General features: G+C 36.9%; 2 protein-coding genes across 2 annotated transcripts; one reads left to right on the top strand and one right to left on the bottom strand.

Annotated features, from left to right (window-relative positions):
* The first annotated feature begins 3039 nt into the window (after positions 1–3039).
* On the top strand, positions 3040–5493 carry LOC132161644 (exocyst complex component EXO70H1-like). Its single transcript, XM_059571808.1, has one exon. It carries the CDS (start codon positions 3193–3195, stop codon positions 5092–5094), a length of 1902 nt encoding a protein of 633 aa, XP_059427791.1. The 5' UTR covers positions 3040–3192; the 3' UTR covers positions 5095–5493.
* Positions 5494–9795: 4302 nt separating this feature from the next.
* On the bottom strand, positions 9796–13707 carry LOC132191983 (probable pectate lyase 4). Its single transcript, XM_059607152.1, has 5 exons — positions 13286–13707; positions 12308–12659; positions 11994–12204; positions 11812–11880; positions 9796–10233 (listed from the first exon to the last, which is right to left on the bottom strand). The coding sequence occupies exons 1-5, from the start codon at positions 13548–13550 to the stop codon at positions 9994–9996; spliced, it is 1137 nt and encodes a 378-aa protein (XP_059463135.1). The 5' UTR covers positions 13551–13707; the 3' UTR covers positions 9796–9993.
* Positions 13708–19780: the final 6073 nt, after the last annotated feature.

Here is a 19780-nt window from a genome sequence, read left to right as displayed (position 1 = left end):
CGTGTGAAAAATGGTAGCTTAATTATAACACGTAAAAGCCGCCAAATAGGACCATGGAAGTTGCTATTTAATGACGAAGAGGAAGAAGAAGGAGGGAGAGGGGAGGCTAGGGGGATAAATGCATGTATTTGGTTATTGATTTATCCGGTTCACATCTAAAATTGGGATGGAAGCAACTTGTGGCAACCTTAGTCAGACAGTGTTAAACTTGAAATTAATATCCATATTCTAAGAAAAAACAAAACAAAAACAAAAAACTATGACGTGTAAGCATATATACGTTAAATTCAGCGCCAATATCTTCTTGCCACGTAAGTCAACCAAACAAGTAGAAGAGGGGTGGATTGCAAATACCCTTTAATTTAGTCTCTCTTCTTTGTAGGGCGAGACATGAGAGGGTGGTGGGTGGCCACCTTTCTACGATGGAGACCCTAGAGAGGACTTGGCTGCAAGTCAATCCCTACCCCCCACCCTTCTAGATAGTAGAGTTTTTAGGATATTTGGACTATCTCAATCAATTGTGTTGAGAAATAAGATTTTTAAAGTTAAAAATAGTTTTGTATAAAAACTTTTATTTTTGAGATTTTCTTAAAAATACGTTTTGACCATTTTTAAAGTAAAAAAAAAGTTTAAAAAGTGCTTTTGAATTACTACAAAGTATTTTTTAAACTTCTTAACACAATCTCAAACAGGCTCGAAGACAGCTACCATTTCTTTCTTTTTTTTAAAAAAAAAAAAAAATTGAGGTAGACATTTGATAATAAGCTTTGCCAAATATACCAGAAATACCAGAATGCTACACTTTTTCAAACATGTTCGCATAAGGAGAGGGAAAAGAGAAGGAATGTTACATTTATTCTAATTTTTTACATAATTTTTTTACATTTACAGGTAACTTTTAAAACCATCGTTGAATCAAAATCTAATAAAAATTCATTTTATATTTAATTATAATTTTAAAAAACACTTAACCAATATAAAAAAATAAAAATAAGTGTAACATTTTTATTTTCTAAGCGCATATAACATCGCTGATAATAAGATAAGTAGATAACCATGTCCAGCAAGACATCCATAAACAAATACACCATAAAAAAAACTGGGGCGAAGTACAACGCCAGTTGCAACTGGTGGGTCTTTTAATAAATAAAATAATAATAAATAAATAATAAAAGAGATCTCTTGTCTGTTTGTCGCCGATATGCTAGCATTACATGCCAACAAAGTGGGTCTTATTAATTCTTAAAAGCAATTGTTAATTGGGTTTTTGACTCTACATTATACCAATATTAAAACTACAAGCTATCGTCTTATAGCATCTCAAGTAGAAATAGATAAAATAGCTATTGAAAAAATATAAATTTTTATTTTTTACATTATATTATTTTTAAAAAATATTGTTTTGTGTGAGAAATAGTGTGAAAGAAAGACGAGGAGAGAGTAAAAGAAAGAAAATGAAAGATAACAAATAATAAACAAAATTTATAGTGTGAATAATGAATAGGCTAATTAATCTATTTATTGTTTATTATATATATATATATATATATATATAAAGGTTAAATTATTTATTCTACTGGAGACGAAAAGCACCCATAATAGTCAAATTTGACTATTATTAGATATTTGGGTATTTTGGAGATGCTCTTATAAGAGCACTAGTAGCATTTTCCCAACCATTTTCTTTCAACTTAGGGAATAAAACTACTTTTTGATTTCCTATAAAAAAAACACTTCATAATAGATTTCCTTATTTTTCTCTATATAAATTAAATACTATTTTTTTTTTTACCATTGCAACCAATGAGAGAGGAGAGAGAATGATTTGTTCATAATTTAATAAAGCATTAAGTATTTACAGTATTTCAAAATGCACCCTTTGGTGTAGGTTAGGTATAGGGCTTTTGATGTGAGTTTGTTTTTGTGATTTTTTTGATATTTTTCGTAAATATAAAAAAAAAAAATAGCATATAAGACATCTGCTGTTAGTGCTTTTAGATACCAATTTTAATATTCAAATTTCTTATATATGTTTTATTATATATCCAATTACATCACCGATGATCTCTATAATATGATCATTATATTTTTTATCATTTAATTTATATTTTAATAATTTTTATAATAATTACAAATATATTTATTTAAACAAGCGAAATTTATAAATAAATAAAACAAACAAACAAAACGCTGCCCAATAGAGACATATAAATTGAAACCAAATGAAACGTGGGAAACAAGCCTGCAACCTCGTCATGATTTCTTTTGCGTCATCCGTGATTCACCAATTCAGCAGATGCCTTTGATATGTACACGCTTACGTGCCAGAATTGGATTAAATAAACTTGAGATTGGCCCTTCTTTTCTACGAAACAGCGGAGACTAGGAATATGGTCAGCCCGGACAAGGAATAACGTATATATGATGCTCCCGTTTGATTGTATAAGTGCTGACGGAGTGATAAGCAAATTAATATCGACAATCAAATATCAAATACGAACAGAACAGTAGAGGAGTCACGAAGTAGTTTCAGGGTTTTTTTTTTTTTTTTTTTTTTTTTAAGTTCAATCATTTCATATTTGTTTGAAATATGTTGAGATGTGGGGAAAAAATTATGATTGTATATAAATATAATATAATAAATCTAGTCGAAATTCATTAAATCAGATTTACTAGTAGTTCTAAATTATAAAGCATTTGTATGGATAAGTAATCAGAGTTTTTATTGAATTATTTATTTCAGATAATTTCTTTTTGAAATGAGAATTAAATATATATATATATAAAAAAAAAAAAAAAAACTAAATAGCATGTCTGATATATATATATATTTACCCTTTTTGATAATCTGAGACGCAAGGAACCAAGCATTGAGACTGACTCGTGGAACGCAAAAAATTCAGCTTACGTGGGTCTATGCGACTGCAAAGCCTTGAGAGATAGAAAGTCAATCCACATGTGTTTTGCAAATTGCTCTTTTCCAAACAGAAGCTTCACCATTTGTATTTCGTTTGGCAACAGTGTCGTTCATTCGTCTATATATACCCCCCTCATAGTCCATGTCTAGAAACACCCAAACAATCAGACAGGGCGAAGAATATCGACCGCCCGCCATCTGAAACGCTTATTAGCTATCTTTTTCCTGAGAGACAAACACAGAACAGAGCTTATTCTAAGCTTCAGAGTTCAGAAATGCCAAGGAAGGGAATGAGGAGCATCTGCTTTCACTCCAGAGCGCCGTCGTTCTCGGTCTCTCGCCACTCCTCACCAGCAAGACCCTCCTCCGTCTCAACCCCTAGCCGCACCTTCTCGGACTCCATGACCGAGCAGAGCATCGAGGCCGCAGCGGCGTTGGTCACGAAATGGGACCCGGAGAGCTCCACGTACGCCAAAGTCACGTCGCTCTTCTACGAGAGCAAAGCGGAGGCCATGGAGTTCATCAAGTGCGTGAACGACCTCCAGAAGGCCATGCACGCCTTGGTCTCAGGGAACTCCACGTCGGACAGGCTCGTCCACGCCCAGAACCTGATGCAGATCGCCATGAAGAGACTCCAGAAGGAGTTCTACCAAATCCTCTCCATGAACCGGGCCCATCTAGACCCGGAATCCGTCTCCGCCAGATCCTCACGCACCTCCGCGAGATCAAGCATTTCCGATTATGAGGACGACGAAGACGTGCGCACCGCCGGTGATGCCATCGACGAGGTCGAGGAGGAATCCTCCATTGCCATGGCGGACTTGAGATCCATAGCCGAATGCATGATCTCCGCCGGCTATGCCAAAGAGTGCTTGAGTATATACAAAATCATCAGAAAATCGATAGTTGACGAAGGCATTTACCGTCTCGGCGTGGAGAAACTGAGCTCCTCGCAGATCAACAAGATGAACTGGGAAACGCTGGAGATGAAAATCACGAGCTGGTTGAGCGCAGTGAAAATCTCCCTGAAAACGCTCTTACACGGGGAGAGAATTCTCTGCGACCACGTCTTCGCTAGCTCTGACTCCATCAGAGAGTCTTGCTTCGCCGAGATCTCCAAAGAAGGCGCTATTCTTCTGTTCGGATTCCCCGAAGCCGTTGCCAAAAGCAAATCTCCCAAATCTCCCGAGAAAATATTCCGCGTGCTCGACATGTACACCGCCATTTCGGAGAACTGGCCGGAGATCGAGTCCATCTTCGCGCTCGAATCCACCGCCACCGTCCGATCCCAAGCCCTCGCATCGCTGATCCGGATCACCGAGTCGGTGCGCGCAATGGTATCGGATTTCGAGTCAACGATCCAGAAGGACTCGCACTCCAAGTCGCTCGTCCGTGGCGGCGGGGTTCACCCGCTGACGCTCGACGCGATGAACTACCTCTCGAACCTCGCCGATTACAGCCACATCCTCGAAGATATTTTCGCCGAGTGGCCTCCGCCGCCGAGATCGTCGCTTCCGGAATCTTACTTCGATACTCCACAGTCCGATGACTCTGAGGCACCGGCGATTTCATTGCGCATGGCATGGCTAATCCTCGTGCTTCTGTGTAAGCTTGACGGCAAAGCCGAGCATTACAAAGACGTATCTCTCTCATACATATTCCTAACCAACAATCTTCAACACGTGGTCTCCAAGGTCCGTACCTCGAATCTGCAGTACCTTCTCGGCGACGAATGGATCACGCGGCACGAAGCGAAAGCGAGACAATTCGCGACGAATTACGAGCGGTTAGCGTGGGGCAAGGTGGTGGCGTCACTGCCGGAGAATCCAACGGCCGTGATTTCGCCGGCGGAAGCAAAGGAGATCTTCAGAAAATTCAATTCGAGCTTCGAGGACGCGTGTCAGAAGCAGAGAACGGTCGTCGTATCGGACCCGAAACTCCGAGACGAAATCAAGGTGTCCCTAGCGAGAAAGCTCGTGCCGGTTTACAGGGAATTTTACGAGACGCATAGGCTAACCGTGGGAGGAGAGAGGAATGTGGGGTCATATGTCAAATTTGCCCCTGAAGATGTGGGTAATCACCTATCGGACTTGTTCTTTGGGACAACTGAGTCGGTTAGTAGCCCTTCCTCTTCGTCGTCCTCGTCTCATCGGCGGCGTTCACTGTTTAGATCATAGAAACTTACACCGTTACACGGCGATTTTTTCGTTTTGGTTCGCCATTTTTTGCCGATTATTTGGAACTGTATATGTCGTTAGCCGCCTCTTTTTGTGTAATACAGTAATAGTATACGTTGCTTACAAAAGAAAATTAAAAATATACGTCAGTCGCGCGTTTTGAAACAGTACATGTGCTGATGACTGGCGTGGATCAGGATCCATGGCAATTTTTAAGAAATTGCTGTGCAACAATTTTGATATGTAAGGTCAGCAACATGCCACGTCTATTTTCATATGTGGATCAGGATCCGTAGCATTTCCCTTTGTTTTTTAAACATCTCTTTCAAAGACAAGGCCTTAGTAATGTGGCATATTTCTGGCCTTACAAATGAAAATTGCTGCCACGGCAATGACTGATTTGCACGAGAGCGACTTTTTGAAGTCGTTTTGTACTTTGTATTTGATTGTACGTACATTTTCGTATAGAACCAATGTACATTCCTTTCATACTATAAATTTATAATACGGCAGCTCTTCTTTAACGACCTAATAATAATAATGCTATTAAATGTTGTTTTGACATTTTGAGGAACCCATTTTAATATATTGATAACTTAATAAAGAAGCAAGCTTTAGAAGTCAATTGATTGTATTTGATATTTAACATCTCAATATCGTACTCTTAGAGATCATGAATGATGAAGGTCCTTATTCAAAACTTGTTTACTAGTTATTGATGAACTTGAAACTAAAAAAGAGAGCTAAGCAAAATAACTAGCTAGTGATTCTCGTTGTCTCGATTCCCATTTTCATTCAATTTGTAATATAATAAGAATGATTGGTGCTACTTGTTATGTGCTTGAATATGTTATAAAAGATTGATCAACTTGCTCTCAAGGTGGGGATTCTAACCCTACTTATAAAATGATTACTTCATTTTAATTTATATTCATTTTCCATTTGATAAAGCAAAACCATTGGTATTATTTATGTTTTTTGCCAACTCAAGATATCTTGAATGCTATGCAAATAGTTTATAATACAAATACATTTAAGAGATAAAAATTGAGATAATTTGTTTAAGAAAATACTCTCTTTATCCAATAAATTTGAAATTGACATTCTAGATTTTAGTACTTGTTTTGTTGAAGGTTGAGGTCATTGCCAGCGGGATTACATCACAATGGAGCATCATTATTATTTTAACATATTTAGTACTACCATAAACTTTCAATTGCAAGAGTTTGACAATAAATTTGGTGAAGGGGCAATGAAACTCTTGACACTTAATATTTTAGTATTGATGATATATATTGTCTTGCTAGAAGTGCCATCCTATCTATTGTCAATTTTTTTGAGCATTAAAAAATTAAATTTGAGATTTTAGTTTAAGCATTTTGAACTTGATGTGCTTCATAATCCGGAATTTAAAAAATTCTTACATTGCAGAATTATGTCGAAGATTAATAGAGACAAGATAATCAGAAACCTACCATCTTATTGATAGATTAATTCATCTTGTCTTGATTCTTCCGGTGTTTATAACCACAACCAAACAAGCATTTTCGGCTATTAAAGTTGTTAAAAACAAGACTTCATTTTTTACAAATAATTTAATTGTATATATATATATATATATATATATATAATTGTGCCCCTCATGAGCAGGGCTTATCACGGGATACTGCTGAAAATTGAAAAAATAAGCGGAAGCGTAGCTCATATTCGTTTACCAATTACCAGACCAACCGGACGTGCGGTTCACATCATGGCCAATGGCCGTTTGTTGTGAGAAAGAAGGCACTACTTTTTACTTTATTTTATTTTTTTAATAATATTGGTGCACCATTTGTTTATTACAAATATATATATTTTACTACCTAAGATATTAGTATTTAGTCGTCACTTGCAAGATTTCCAGCTGAATTTACGCTATAATCTGGATTAATGTCAAATTCAAGTTCTTAATGTCAATGACTTCCAAGTTTCATATTAAAAATTAGTCTTTACAGCTTGAGAAGATCTATTTTATCGTCTAAATTCACACATTTAATTGTATGTTCAATTTTAAATAACGTGATACCATGTGTAACCGTTAGGAATGACAGACTGAAGGTGGTTCAAAAAATAAAAAATAAAAAATAAAAAAATCCTTTTTATTTTAACCTTTAAATTTATTTTAAAAATATTTTAGGTTTTTTTTTTAGCCCAAATAAAATTTAAAACAGGCTGGCCTCCCTTAAAATTAGATTCTTAGTTTCTTTCTTAGTTGATATAAGCAACAAAACAAAATATAAACTATGATATAGACACTCTTAATTTAAGAGGCCTTGAAAGTCTTATAATGTTCTAGAAATTTATTATGTAAGCAATGCTCATTAAGGGTCTATTCGAGTGTGTGTTTGAGGAGTCTAAAAGTGCATTTAACATTAAAAAAGTCCGTTTGAAGAAAAAAATACTCGTTTGGTAAAAAAAAAAAGAATATTAAAATCACTTTTAAAGGTCTAAAAAGCTCAAAAATTGCCAAAACGCGCTTTTGACAAAAGCTTAAAAATGAAGCTTTTGAAAAAAAAAAAGAAAAAAAAAAAGAAAAAAAAAAAGAGGAGGATAAAAGGAGGATTCTCTTAAGTCTTAATCACCATAGTTGGAAATTGAATTATAAATTATTATTTTCAAACTTGACCTGCGTATACATTTCAATTTCAAACCGTTAGTATATATGGCTATGAATCATTAAAAAAGATTTTTAAAAATTCAAACATCATATGACCTAATCTTGGCCACTCAACTTGAATCTCCATTTTTAACGCCGGGTCACAAACAACACTGTACGTGGATTTTCTAGACTTTGGTTTTGTTATTTCAACAATTTAAAATTCTTCTTTTTTTTAATTTCTTGCCTGGCTGGCCTATTTCTTGCTTCCTACAATAAGTTTCAATGAAAATGACTGAAATAATTGCCAAAAAGAGGACCAGTTGTGCCATCGCATTAACTCACCCAAAAAAAAATGGGAGGAACAATGAATTCCAAGACCCCTGTTAATGACAACAATTAAGAAGCCGGTTGGGATCCTTGAATTTTTTTTCCGAATTTTATGAAAATTGTGATAGATAATGATAGTTGGGGTCGGGGAATCTAATTGCTTTCGGTAAGTGAGCCCCACACCTTAAATTGCCCAAGTGCCCAATTTCGTGACATTTTGACAAAAAATGCTAAGAGATTTCCGTTCAAAGTAAATGGATATGGAACACTGACAAGACAAATGAGACAATTAAAAGATGTTTATAGAAAAAGTTAACCTCATTTTTTTACATTATCAAACAACTTTTTAAAATTTTCTTTAACAAAAAATATTCAAAACTCATTTCACCTTTATATCATATCAATCATATAGCTTGGTTTGTTAAAGTTGGGTCAATGATTGGAAAACTTCATTTTCTCAATTTCGATTCGCATAGAAATTCAGTAATTATGGTCCTAATTGAACCAAAGAGACCCTAATCCACATCGGTGTCATATAATTACTTAGCTTAAATACCATAATATTAGGTACCATATGAACAGGTCCGGCAAAACCCTTGTATAGCTTCTTCAATTTCTCGATAAAGATAAATATGACCAACAGTGATTCGAATGTATATACAAAGAATTTATGACAATAATTAAGAAGTAAATGGGGTGGGATCCTTGAATTTTTTGCCCGAATTTTATACAAATTGCGATAGATAATGATAGTTGGGGTCGGGGAGCCTAATTGCTTTCGGTAAGTGAGCCCCGCACCTTAAATTACCCAAGTGCCCAATTTCGTGACATTTTGACAAAAAATGCTAAGAGATTTCCATTCAAAGTAAGTGGGTAGGGAACACTGACAAGACAAATGAGACAATTAAAAGATGTTTATAGAAAAAGTTAACCTCATTTTTTTTACTTAGCTTAACCTCATTTTTTTACATTATCAACCAACTTTTTAAAATTTTCTGTGTCAAAAAAAATTCAAAACTTATTTCACCTTTATATTACATCAATCATATAGCTTGGTTTGTTAAAGTTGAGTCAATGATTGGAAAACTTCATTTTCTCGATTTCAATTTGCGTGGAAATTCAATAATTATGGTCCTAATTGAACCAGAGAGACTCTAATTCACATTGGTGTCATACAATTACTTAGCTTAAATACCATAATATTAGGTACCATATGAATAGGTCCGGCAAAACCCTTGTATAGCTTCTTTAATTTCTCGATAAAGAGAAATATGACCAACAGTGGTTCGAATGTATATACAAAAAATTTATGACAATAATTAGGAAGTAAGTGGGGTGGGATCCTTGACTTTTTTGCCCGAATTTTATGAAAATTGCGATAGATAATGATTGTTGAGGTCAGGGAGCTTAATTGCCTCAAGTAAGTGAGCCCCGCACCTTAAATTGCCCAAGTGTCCAATTTCGTGACATTTTGACAAAAATTGCTAAGCGATCTCCGTTCAAAGTAAGTGGGTATGAAACAATGACAAAACAAATGAGACAATTAAAAGAAGTTTATAGAAAAAGTTAACCTCATTTTTTTACATTATCAAACAACTTTTTAAAATTTTCTCTAACAAAAAATATTCAAAACTCATTTCACCTTTATATCACATGGTTTGTTAAAGTTTTTTCTTTCTTCTTTTTGTTCTCTTTTCAGAACAAAAAGATTAGCAAACAATTTAAAACACAAAATATTCAAAACTGTTTTATTTCACGTTAAAATATTTTTTCAAACAAAAAACCAAAAACAACATATTATTAGTAAACCTCCTCTATAATATAATCTCACACTTGCTATAATAGAAATCAGTCCATTTTTCACTCAGGAAGGCATTCATTAATACAAACATGAAGGTGAAAATTAAAGATATATGTAGAATTATTGGAGGCATCTATGCAACCGGCTTCTGATCTGCTGGTAGTGGAACACGCTGCCATCCTGTGCAGTGTTGGAGAACCTGCTTAAGATCATCGGTGGGAGGTTCCACTGTCCATGTCTGATAGTATTCACTAGGATGAAACATGCTATTTTCAGCAGCACCCTGTGTCATTAATCCTGCTTGTGTTCCACTTACGAATAAATCCCCTTCAGACCTCATGGACCCAGAAGCTGCCTTCTCTCTGTCGGCTGCCTAGAGTGGTTACAAATACAATCTCAACAGTCAGATGTTGAAAAATTCCAAGTACTTCAAGTAAAATAAACAGTTTACTCTGCAAAGAATCATATTCAGTGGTTCCACCACTCAAAACTTACTGATTCAGTACTTTTCATGGCATCTAGCTGTGCAGCATACTTTTCAACATTAAGAGTATCAGATGAAGTCGTGCTTCCCTACGTGTTTTGTAATCTCAACACAGGGATTCCAATATTTTAGTTGTTTTTATATGGCTTGGTTTAAAAAGCGGATTTAACAAAGTAGGCAGTTGAAAAATCCAACATCAACACAGTTGTAATTATATAATCCATACCCAATTATCTACTCAAGCAGGATATATATATATTTTGTTTCTCAATGAATCTCTGCATTCCTTGAAACATGACTTTGAAGCCCATCATAAATGTCTCCTATGGTGTCCTAATTAAGATCTCCATTTCCAATGATTCTCAAGTATTTGTCTCACAATCTATTTCACTTCTTCTCTTGAATGATTTGCATGGTCATGAAATCAACTAGACAGTATCTCTGTGTTCTTTTCTTATAGGAGGGTGTTGGAGCCAAAATTCTTGAATGCTTGACACTTGACTTCAATTCCAAAGGCCATGAACTGTAAGAGTCTCTTTACTAATGCTTGTCAAAGGGTACTACAGGTCAAGATTCAAGAGTCTTTTTTGTAATGCTTGTAGAATAGTACTACTGGTCCTGCATTTTTTAGTGAGAAAGCACGTGGCAATTCTACTCCAATGCACATCGTTTGTAGGTGTCCAGTTATTGTTGATTCCCTTGCTATATGGCCTCTTCTATCAAATATTTCTCTCTATTTTTCAGTTTGACATGCAACAGGGGCCTCGTCATTGAGGTTCTAATGCTTTGATCTCTATCATTTTCTTGTTCTAAGGTTAGGGGGTGCTATACAGCTTCTAGAGACCTAGTCTTTCAATCTCAATGACTGATACATGGAAAGATAAATAAACTTTTAAAGGACATCCGTTTTCATATGGAAATGGGAATCAAAAAGAGGGTAAAGTTTCTTAATTTATATAATTAAAGCTGTGTGCCTCTACAACACATTCAGAAGACAGTACAAAGAAGAAAAGCTGAAGGATATAACAGATAACAACATGACAGAGACAACATAAATTGAAAATGCAAAAAGAAAAGCACCGCAAAATCATTTTTGACATGAAGAAACTGATACAAAGTGAAAGTATGTGATTATCTTAGTGTATCATACTTGGTTCTCACTCAAGGCTTTGTGTTCCTTTGTTTTTTATTTTTCCTCTTCAAATAAAAATATGGTCAAAGAGTTGCATTCACAACCAAACTTCCCTAATACATTTTTTTTTTCTTTCTATTTTTTGATGACGAGGAACCCTTCAAGGTGGGAAAGGGGAAAATTACAAGAAAGTTCCCTAATACATGTGTGTCTGAGTACATATAACTATGCATACAAACTTCAATTAAGCCCTCATACAATTAACACCAAAAAATTCTATATGATTAGCAAACTTCATAAATGAATTCAGTTAAAAACAAAAGAAGTGGAAATACCTTCTCTGTAAGATATTTGAATGCCACCTTCTTCTGTCCTGCTTCATATATATTGCATTGGGAGTATATCTGATATCAAAATATAGATCAGAAGATCTTTAATTACCTAGAGTAGGAAAAGTCTTAAAATCTTCAGAATGTTCAAACCACCAAATAATAGAATTTGATATAAAAATTAGCACCTGTGATTCAACACTAGCACAAACAGCATAAATTCCCCAGTTTCTGGTATAATTATTGTACAGATGCACTTTCCCATATCTAACTCGAGGATGCCGCTGTCTGGTCCCATCAAAAAAACAATGGTGAATGGTCACTCGGATGCATCTATCACTGATATGAGAGGGGTCAGCTCCAATGAGAATCGTCTTGTCATGCTTTGAAAAGTGACACCTGAAGCCAATGTTTGAAGACATTAACTTTTTTTTCTTTCTTTTTTTAATTCTACAATAAGGGATTTTTTTTTTTTTTTTTGGAATAATAGAATCGATCTCACCTAGAAATAGTAATATCTGTGCTTTCTCGGGTGATATCGATCAGTCCATCCTCATAGTCATGGAGGCTGCAGCGATCTATCCATATATGTTTTGAATTAGGTTTGATTTGAATACCATCCACATCAGAACCTCTACCACCTTCAAACTCCAGATTGCATATAATTACATGTTCACATTCCTTAAGCCTCAAACCCTTCCCTGAGAGTTTAATCCTCTGGCCCCGACCGTCAATGGTCTTATAAGACGACACTGTCAGGTAGGAAGAGAGATGAATGGTGCCCGAAACTTCGAAGACAATCCACCGAGGTTCCTTACTGCGACATCCTTCGCGAAGTGATCCCGGCCCATCATCTACAAATTGAATGAAACATATGTTAAGCGTATCAGAACACAAATCAAAAACAGACTGCGAAAAACCTCCTAAAAAAAGGTTTTCCACACACAAGATTTTGACAAGTCAATGACTGGCTACACCAATTCATATTATCTGTTGAAATAATAGGGAATGCCAACATTATCAATTAGGGAATGCCAAATTGAATTACAAAGTTAGGCTTGGCAACCCATAACCATGCTCAAAGACTCCTTAACCAAGAAAATATACTCGAAAATCTCAGACATTTCAATTGTTCTATCACAACTAAAGTATTCTAATGTTTTCAACAACCTAGTAAAATCAGAAATTTGCTAAAAACACGATATAGACAGACAAGCTAATCAGAACCATTTCATTATTTCCATGAGCAAATAAACAGCTCAAATAACCGCACAGATTTAGATCTTCATCCAATAGGCATTACCCAAGAGGGAAAAAAAAAAGCAAATTATAACAAATAATAAACCCAGTAATTAACCCTCCCCACCGCAAGCCACTGAAAAGCCTAATATTAGCATGAATTCAGCTTTTCGAACCTAAAAATACAACCCCAACGCCAGAAATTGAAGTTCATATCACATAATAGAGGAATTAAGCTGACCTCCCAAGGTGGTGACGCGGTAAAGAGGACCGTGGAGACCCCCGATGGCGAGTCGGCCGAACCCCTCCGCTTGGCCGGCGAGGGCGCGGAGGCTGGAGTCGACGTGAGCATAAGGCAAGCAAACCATGTTGTTTTGGGTGTTGGGCTTGGTTGAGCTGGGCATATGTGCAGCAGCGTGATCGGACGGACCATATTTAAAGGCTGGTGAAGCCGCGGCTTCATCCCTGCCGTTTCGATGTTGGTGGTGGCTGTGAAGGCACCCCATTTATTGCAGCACGTTTTTTAGATTGATGATTATGTTGGAACTGAAGCCCACAGCTCTTTCTGTCTCTGTAACGGAGATAACCACCGACGTTTCTTTCCCGAGCTGAAGGTTTTATTCGTTGCTTCGGACATGCAAAAATGTTGTCCCATCGGAGCCCTCCTATTCGTTGGTCTCTTCAGGAAATCTAGAGATTGCTTTAAACGAACTGTTACAACTGTTACACCTCTTACAAATACCGTTACTTCTTCATCTTTCTATTTCAATCGTGGCTTAATCACGTACAGAGCTTAAGGGTCAGGATCAAGGGCCGATCCAATCTTTAACTTGAGCTAATGCTGACCCGATTATTTAATTTGTCATTTACCTCAAAATATCTGGTTAAGAATGTCTGTTTGGTTTAACAATTTAATAAAAACGTGTGATTTTTTTTTTAAAAAAAAAAGTAATTTCGAAAGGTTGTTAATAAAAACGTGATTTTTAAAATAATAGTTGTGCATTTTATTTTATTTTATTTTTTGAAAAATAGGAATACGTTCTCATTGATATAAAATTACGAGGATAGAGCGGAATACTCCATCCTAACAATATCAGTGATACAATCAGGAATAGTAAAAAATCACTGGGTGGTTACATTATTTTTTATGGCCATCTTCGATAGAGTATGCACCGCTTTATTTCCGTCTCGACAAATAAAAGTCATCCGCCGGTGGGAAAATGATTGAAGCTCGAACTTTATATCCTCCAAAAGCATTCCTGTTTGGCTCTGGTCTTCGTCTGATGAATTAATACCATCTACCACAATCTTCGAGTCACCTTCAAAATGGATCTTGTGGAAGCCCATTGTTTTGCAGAAATTAATCGCCATCAAAACTGCCCCAGCTTTAGCCAGTGTCGGATCAAGACTGCTCAAAAAAGTTTTGCACCGAGCAGCAACAACCAGACCCTTCTCATCTCATAACATGACACCATAACCCAACCTTTCCGTGTCCTTCTCGACAGAGGCATCCCAATTCAATTCCAACCAACCCGGGGAAGGAACACTCCACGTCGAACATGCAATCGTCTGTTTCATGTTACTGTGTATAGCACTAGACTGCAGCAGGTCAGCATAAGTCGCAGCAGCAAGTGTAGCACTCTGCGCCAGTGCATTAGGATTCAGAAACGTCCCCCCATGCACGACCTCATTACGCCTCAGCCACAAGTGTCGAGTAATGCCGGCAAATTGGATTGTTTCCTCTGTTTTACATTTTTTAAAGACCTCTTCCACAATTGTAGAAAAACTTGTGCCAGAGCTTGAACTTTTTTGTAATTTGATGCTTCCCACACACAATAAATCCCTCGCTGAAGGGCATTCCCACAGAATGTGCAACGCCGTTTCCTCCTCTAATCCACAAATAGGGCATCGTGGATCATCAGTGATTTTCCTTCGTTGCAGGTTCTTCTTGGTTGGAAGTATTTCATGACAAGCCCGCCACAAGAAATTCTTTTCTACGTTCGGTACCCTCAATCCCCATATATTTCTCCAAACTGAGCAGTGCCCCTTAGGAGAAGAACTCTCATCCAACCCCTTAGTTTCTATTTCCCTCTGAATATAGTAAGCAGAATGAACAGAAAAAATACCATTCTTAGTTCCTCTCCAGATACACACATCTTCTCTATTAGAATGGCTGACTGGTAAAGAAAGAATGGACTGCACTTTCTCCTTTGAAAATAAAGTTTCCAGCAATTGGGTCTTCCACCAACGTGTATCTACATCAATTAGTTCACTGACATTAGCTTTTGGATGCATCAAAAGGGTGGAGAAAGAATCTGAAATGTGGAAGGACGAGGAATCCATCTATCTTTCCAAATGCGAATTGTCAACCCATTCCCTATCTGCCAAATCAAACCCTCTTTTAATAGGGCTTGAGAACTGTGAATACTCCGCCACGCAAAAGATGGACGATGGCCAAGAGAGGAGTCCAAAAAATTATGCCCCTATAATATTTAGCTTCCATTATGCGGGCTGTAAAACTATTGGGCTGTTTCCACAGACGCCATGCTTGTTTTGCCAACAAAGCTTTGTTAAAACTTCATAGATCTCGGTATCCCATTCCACGGTCACGCTTAGAAAACTCCAAGCGGCTCCAACTCATCTAATGTACCCTTGACTTGTCTTGATGCCCCCACCAAAATTGTTGCACTAGAGAATTCATCTCCAAACACAATGATTTAGGTAAGAGAAGAACATTCATGCTGTAGGTTGGTATAGCTTGAATGACTGCTTTAAGCAAAATTTTCTTCCCTGCTTGAGATAGAAATTTTATCTTCCAATCCTGAAGCCTTTTTCAAACCTTATCTTTGAGTTTCTTGAAAGCCACCAGTCGAGATTTTCCCACCAAAGCCAGTAGGCCCAAATAAGTGTCATAGCGTTGTGTGACTGGGATCCCTGCCGCCTCTACAATCTCCTCTTGGGTAGCTAGTGGGGTGTTTTTGCTGAAAAAACATTGCCGTTTTATTACAGTTCAGCCGTTGTCCTGAGGCTTCTTCATACTTTCTTAGTAAAGACGTCAAAAAATTCCATTGTATAAGAGAACTCCTGCAAAAAAGCAAACTGTCATCCGCAAAGAAAAGATGACTAATTCACGGCCCAAATTTTGATGTGAAACCCCACCCCATAAGAGCACTCTCCATATTTGCTTGAACCACCAAAGCACTCAGAGCCTTTGCAAAATAAGAAACAGGTATGGTGAAATGGGATCCCCTTGTCGCAAACCCCTCGATGGGGTAATACTCCCACACGGTTTCCCATTCACCAAGACAGAATATTTAACCGATGTCACACACATCATTATTAAATCAATCCACTTAGGAGCAAATCTCATCCGTCTCATCACAGCCTCCAAAAAGCGCCACTCCACCTAGTCATAAGCCTTACTCATATCCAATTTTACCGTCATGAATCATTTCTTCCCCAACAACCTTGTGTGCATAGTATATAAGGTCTCATAAGCAGCTAATACATTGTCAGTAATTAATCGCCCTGGAATGAAAGCACTGTGTGTGTGTGTGATATAATATCAGGCAATATCTTCTTTAATCGGTTAGCTAGGACCTTCGAAATTAGTTTGTACAAAACATTACACAAACTAATAGGCCTAAATTCTGTAACACATGACGGGCTTTTCACCTTAGAAATAAGAGCTATATTTGTCATATTCAAAAGAGATGGCATAACACCCGAATTAAGATGTAACATCCCCAGTCCGTTAAGACTGAGTTTGCCACTTTTCTTCTTTTTCAACAAAAATTCTTGCAAAGATCTATAAGGTCTATCAGAGTACTTGATTTTAAAAGATACAATAAATGCGTAAAACATTTTCTTTCAAGAGATTTTATTACAAGCGGAATTAAAAAAACATTAGATTTTAGTTGCGGAATATCATATCATTACAATAACTTATATGAAAAGACTTTGAAAATTAATAATTATTCCCACCCCATTCCGGCCTCCTATTCCAGCATCCTTTCTACCTGAAAACAAGAAATAAAACTGAATGAGCCCAAAGGGGGCCCAGCAAGTAAAATCCACAACCATAAATAGTTTTACTCCTTGTTCTCAGTTTTGAAAATCATTTTCGCAAATAAATATAATTCTAGCCATAATAATATCTGTATGTACGGTTGCATCTTCCGTAACATATACTATTACATCTAGTAATAGATCATCGTTGTAAATCATCTTTATAAATCATCATCATAATGCATCATTATAAATAATCTTTGTAAATCATCATAGCATATCATCGTTGAAAATATAGTATCATTTTCTCATAATAGGGCCCATGTACACTATTACCCCTGTGCACGAGGGTTGCGGGTCCTTGTGACCATGGCACTGAACTGTGGCCACAGCCATGCCCGACCGTCAATTAACTCTTTCTTGGTGCACTCAACGGTCTAGTTGATGGAATACCACCTTCTGGCATAGCCTCCTTCAGTGGTTTCGCCTCCATCCGAGTATCGGTACCGAACTCTCATCTTATCTTATCTTGGGGCCAAAAATACTCTCCTCCATACATGTGCCCTCATTTCATAAACATTTATCTCATCTCTTGTACTTTTCTTTGTACTTCTTTTGATGCATCTTAGGGCAACTTGTAGGAGGGTTTATCATCTTTTTTCTTTCTTATAATCATCATCATTTCTCAACTTTCTTTTCTCAAAATGGAAACCTTTTCAAATATAAACTTGTTGTACTTAGAAAGCGTTTAAATAAATAGAAACTTTCTAGATAATTCTTTTAGAAATCCTTCATGCATGCAACATAACTTCATAATACGTAAATAAAATAATCATTTACAATTAAATAAAGAATGAATAAATAGCATGACATGAAGTAATTTTAGAAGGGGTAGTGAATTTACTTACCTCTAGACTGAAGCTAAAAGTGGTATGAAGGAATCTAGTTGCTCCAATATGACTAACACCACTAGTATATCTTTTGAAACTAATTTCTAAAGTCCGCTATCTCTTGTGTTCTTTCTTTCTTGTAGCGCTTGGTCTCGCCCTTTCTCTCTCTGTTCTGAGTAAACACTCTTAGAAAGAAGAAAGACCGAGTAAAAAGCGGAAGAAGGAAGAATATATGCAAGAGATGGGAGAGGAGATGAGTGGTGAAAATTCTGAAGGAGAAGAGCTCTATTTATTCTATTTATCGGAGAAAATCAAACACTATTCACCAACCCTATACTATTCTACCTTCAATTTACAATTATACCCTCATTCTATCTTCAATTTACAATTATACCCTCATTTTACTATTTCACCAACCCTATACTATTTCACCAACCCTATACTATTTCACCAATTATCATTCTCTAATTACCACTCTCATAAATTTCCCAAGAATTAAAATCCTTAGCTACAATGGATATTAAAATAACATCATTATCAAAATAATCTATTTAAATAGCTTTGAAAATTCTGGGACACTACATAAGAGCCTCAAGAATAGCCCGACAAACCTCATCACCCATTACCTCCCATTGGGTCTGAAAAAATCCAGCAGTTAAACCGTCGGGTCTCGGGGCCTTTAAAGGTGCCATTTGTTTAAGTGCCAAATCAATCTCCACTTTAGTAAAAACTTGCAGCAAAGTTTCGTTCATCTTTGCAGTAACTCTTGGGTTTATAGGCTGAATACACTCCCCTATATCTCCTACAGGTCCAGCGGAAAATAAATTAGCAAAGTAATTCACAAATGCTACCTGAATAGCCTCCGGAGAGTCCCACGTGGCACCCAACTCATCTCTGATTTTGGAAATCAGATTTGTTTTACGTCATTGATTGGCGCACGCGTGGTAAAATTTTGTATTTCGATCTCCCTTCAGAAGCCAATTCGCATTTGCCCATTGTTTCCACCTTACATCCTCTTGGCCCAATAAGGATTCAAGGTCTTGCTGAATTTTTTTAAGCTCCCCTTCAGCCCTTGGATTATCACAGCCCTGTGCCTCATTTAATTGATTTTGCAACCGCTTGATAGCAGTTGGTGCCGAGCCATGGACTCTCCCTCTCCATCTAGAGATGTTGTCTCTGCAGCTAGAGAGCTTCTCCCCCAACTGTGTCCAAGTGTCCCCCACTTCCCAGAATTTATTCCAAACTTCTAAGAAATTTTATTGATACCCCCGCTCATGAGTCCAGCAGGCTTCAAAACGGAAATTCCTCCTCTTCGGTTGTTTTGTACGCTGCCCCAATAATTGTAGCACCAATACTGCATGATCCGAGCTAGTCATCACCTCAACCGCAACTTCAGCTTCTGGAAAAATGTCTTTCCACCCTGAATTTGCCATCCCACGATCCAATCTCTCTTTAATAAACTCCCAGCCTTCCCAACAATTGGTCCACATGTATTTGGGTCCTCTATACCCCAAATCCGTGAGTTCGCAAAATTTCAATGTAGATTGGAAACTACGCAATTGGGTATTTGACTTTACCCTTCCTCCCATTTTTTCAACATAGACACCACTTCGTTAAAATCTCCCAGACATAGCCATGGGTCCGGAGATAGGCTGGCCAAATGACGTAATAAATCCCAAGCCTCTCAACGTTTGTTGACATCCGAGTGACCGTAAAAGCCCGTAAACTTCCATTATGTGTTTGAGGTTGGGTCATTCAAAATACCATTAATATGCCGACGACTATAATTTTGTATGTCAACCATAATCTCCTCACTCTATAACAGAGCCAAGCCACCA

Source organism: Corylus avellana, chromosome ca9, assembly GCF_901000735.1.
Source record: "Corylus avellana chromosome ca9, CavTom2PMs-1.0".
Taxonomy (NCBI): Eukaryota; Viridiplantae; Streptophyta; class Magnoliopsida; order Fagales; family Betulaceae; genus Corylus; species Corylus avellana.
The sequence above is the reverse complement of the archived record's forward strand: the minus strand, read 5'-3'. Positions and strand labels throughout refer to the sequence as shown.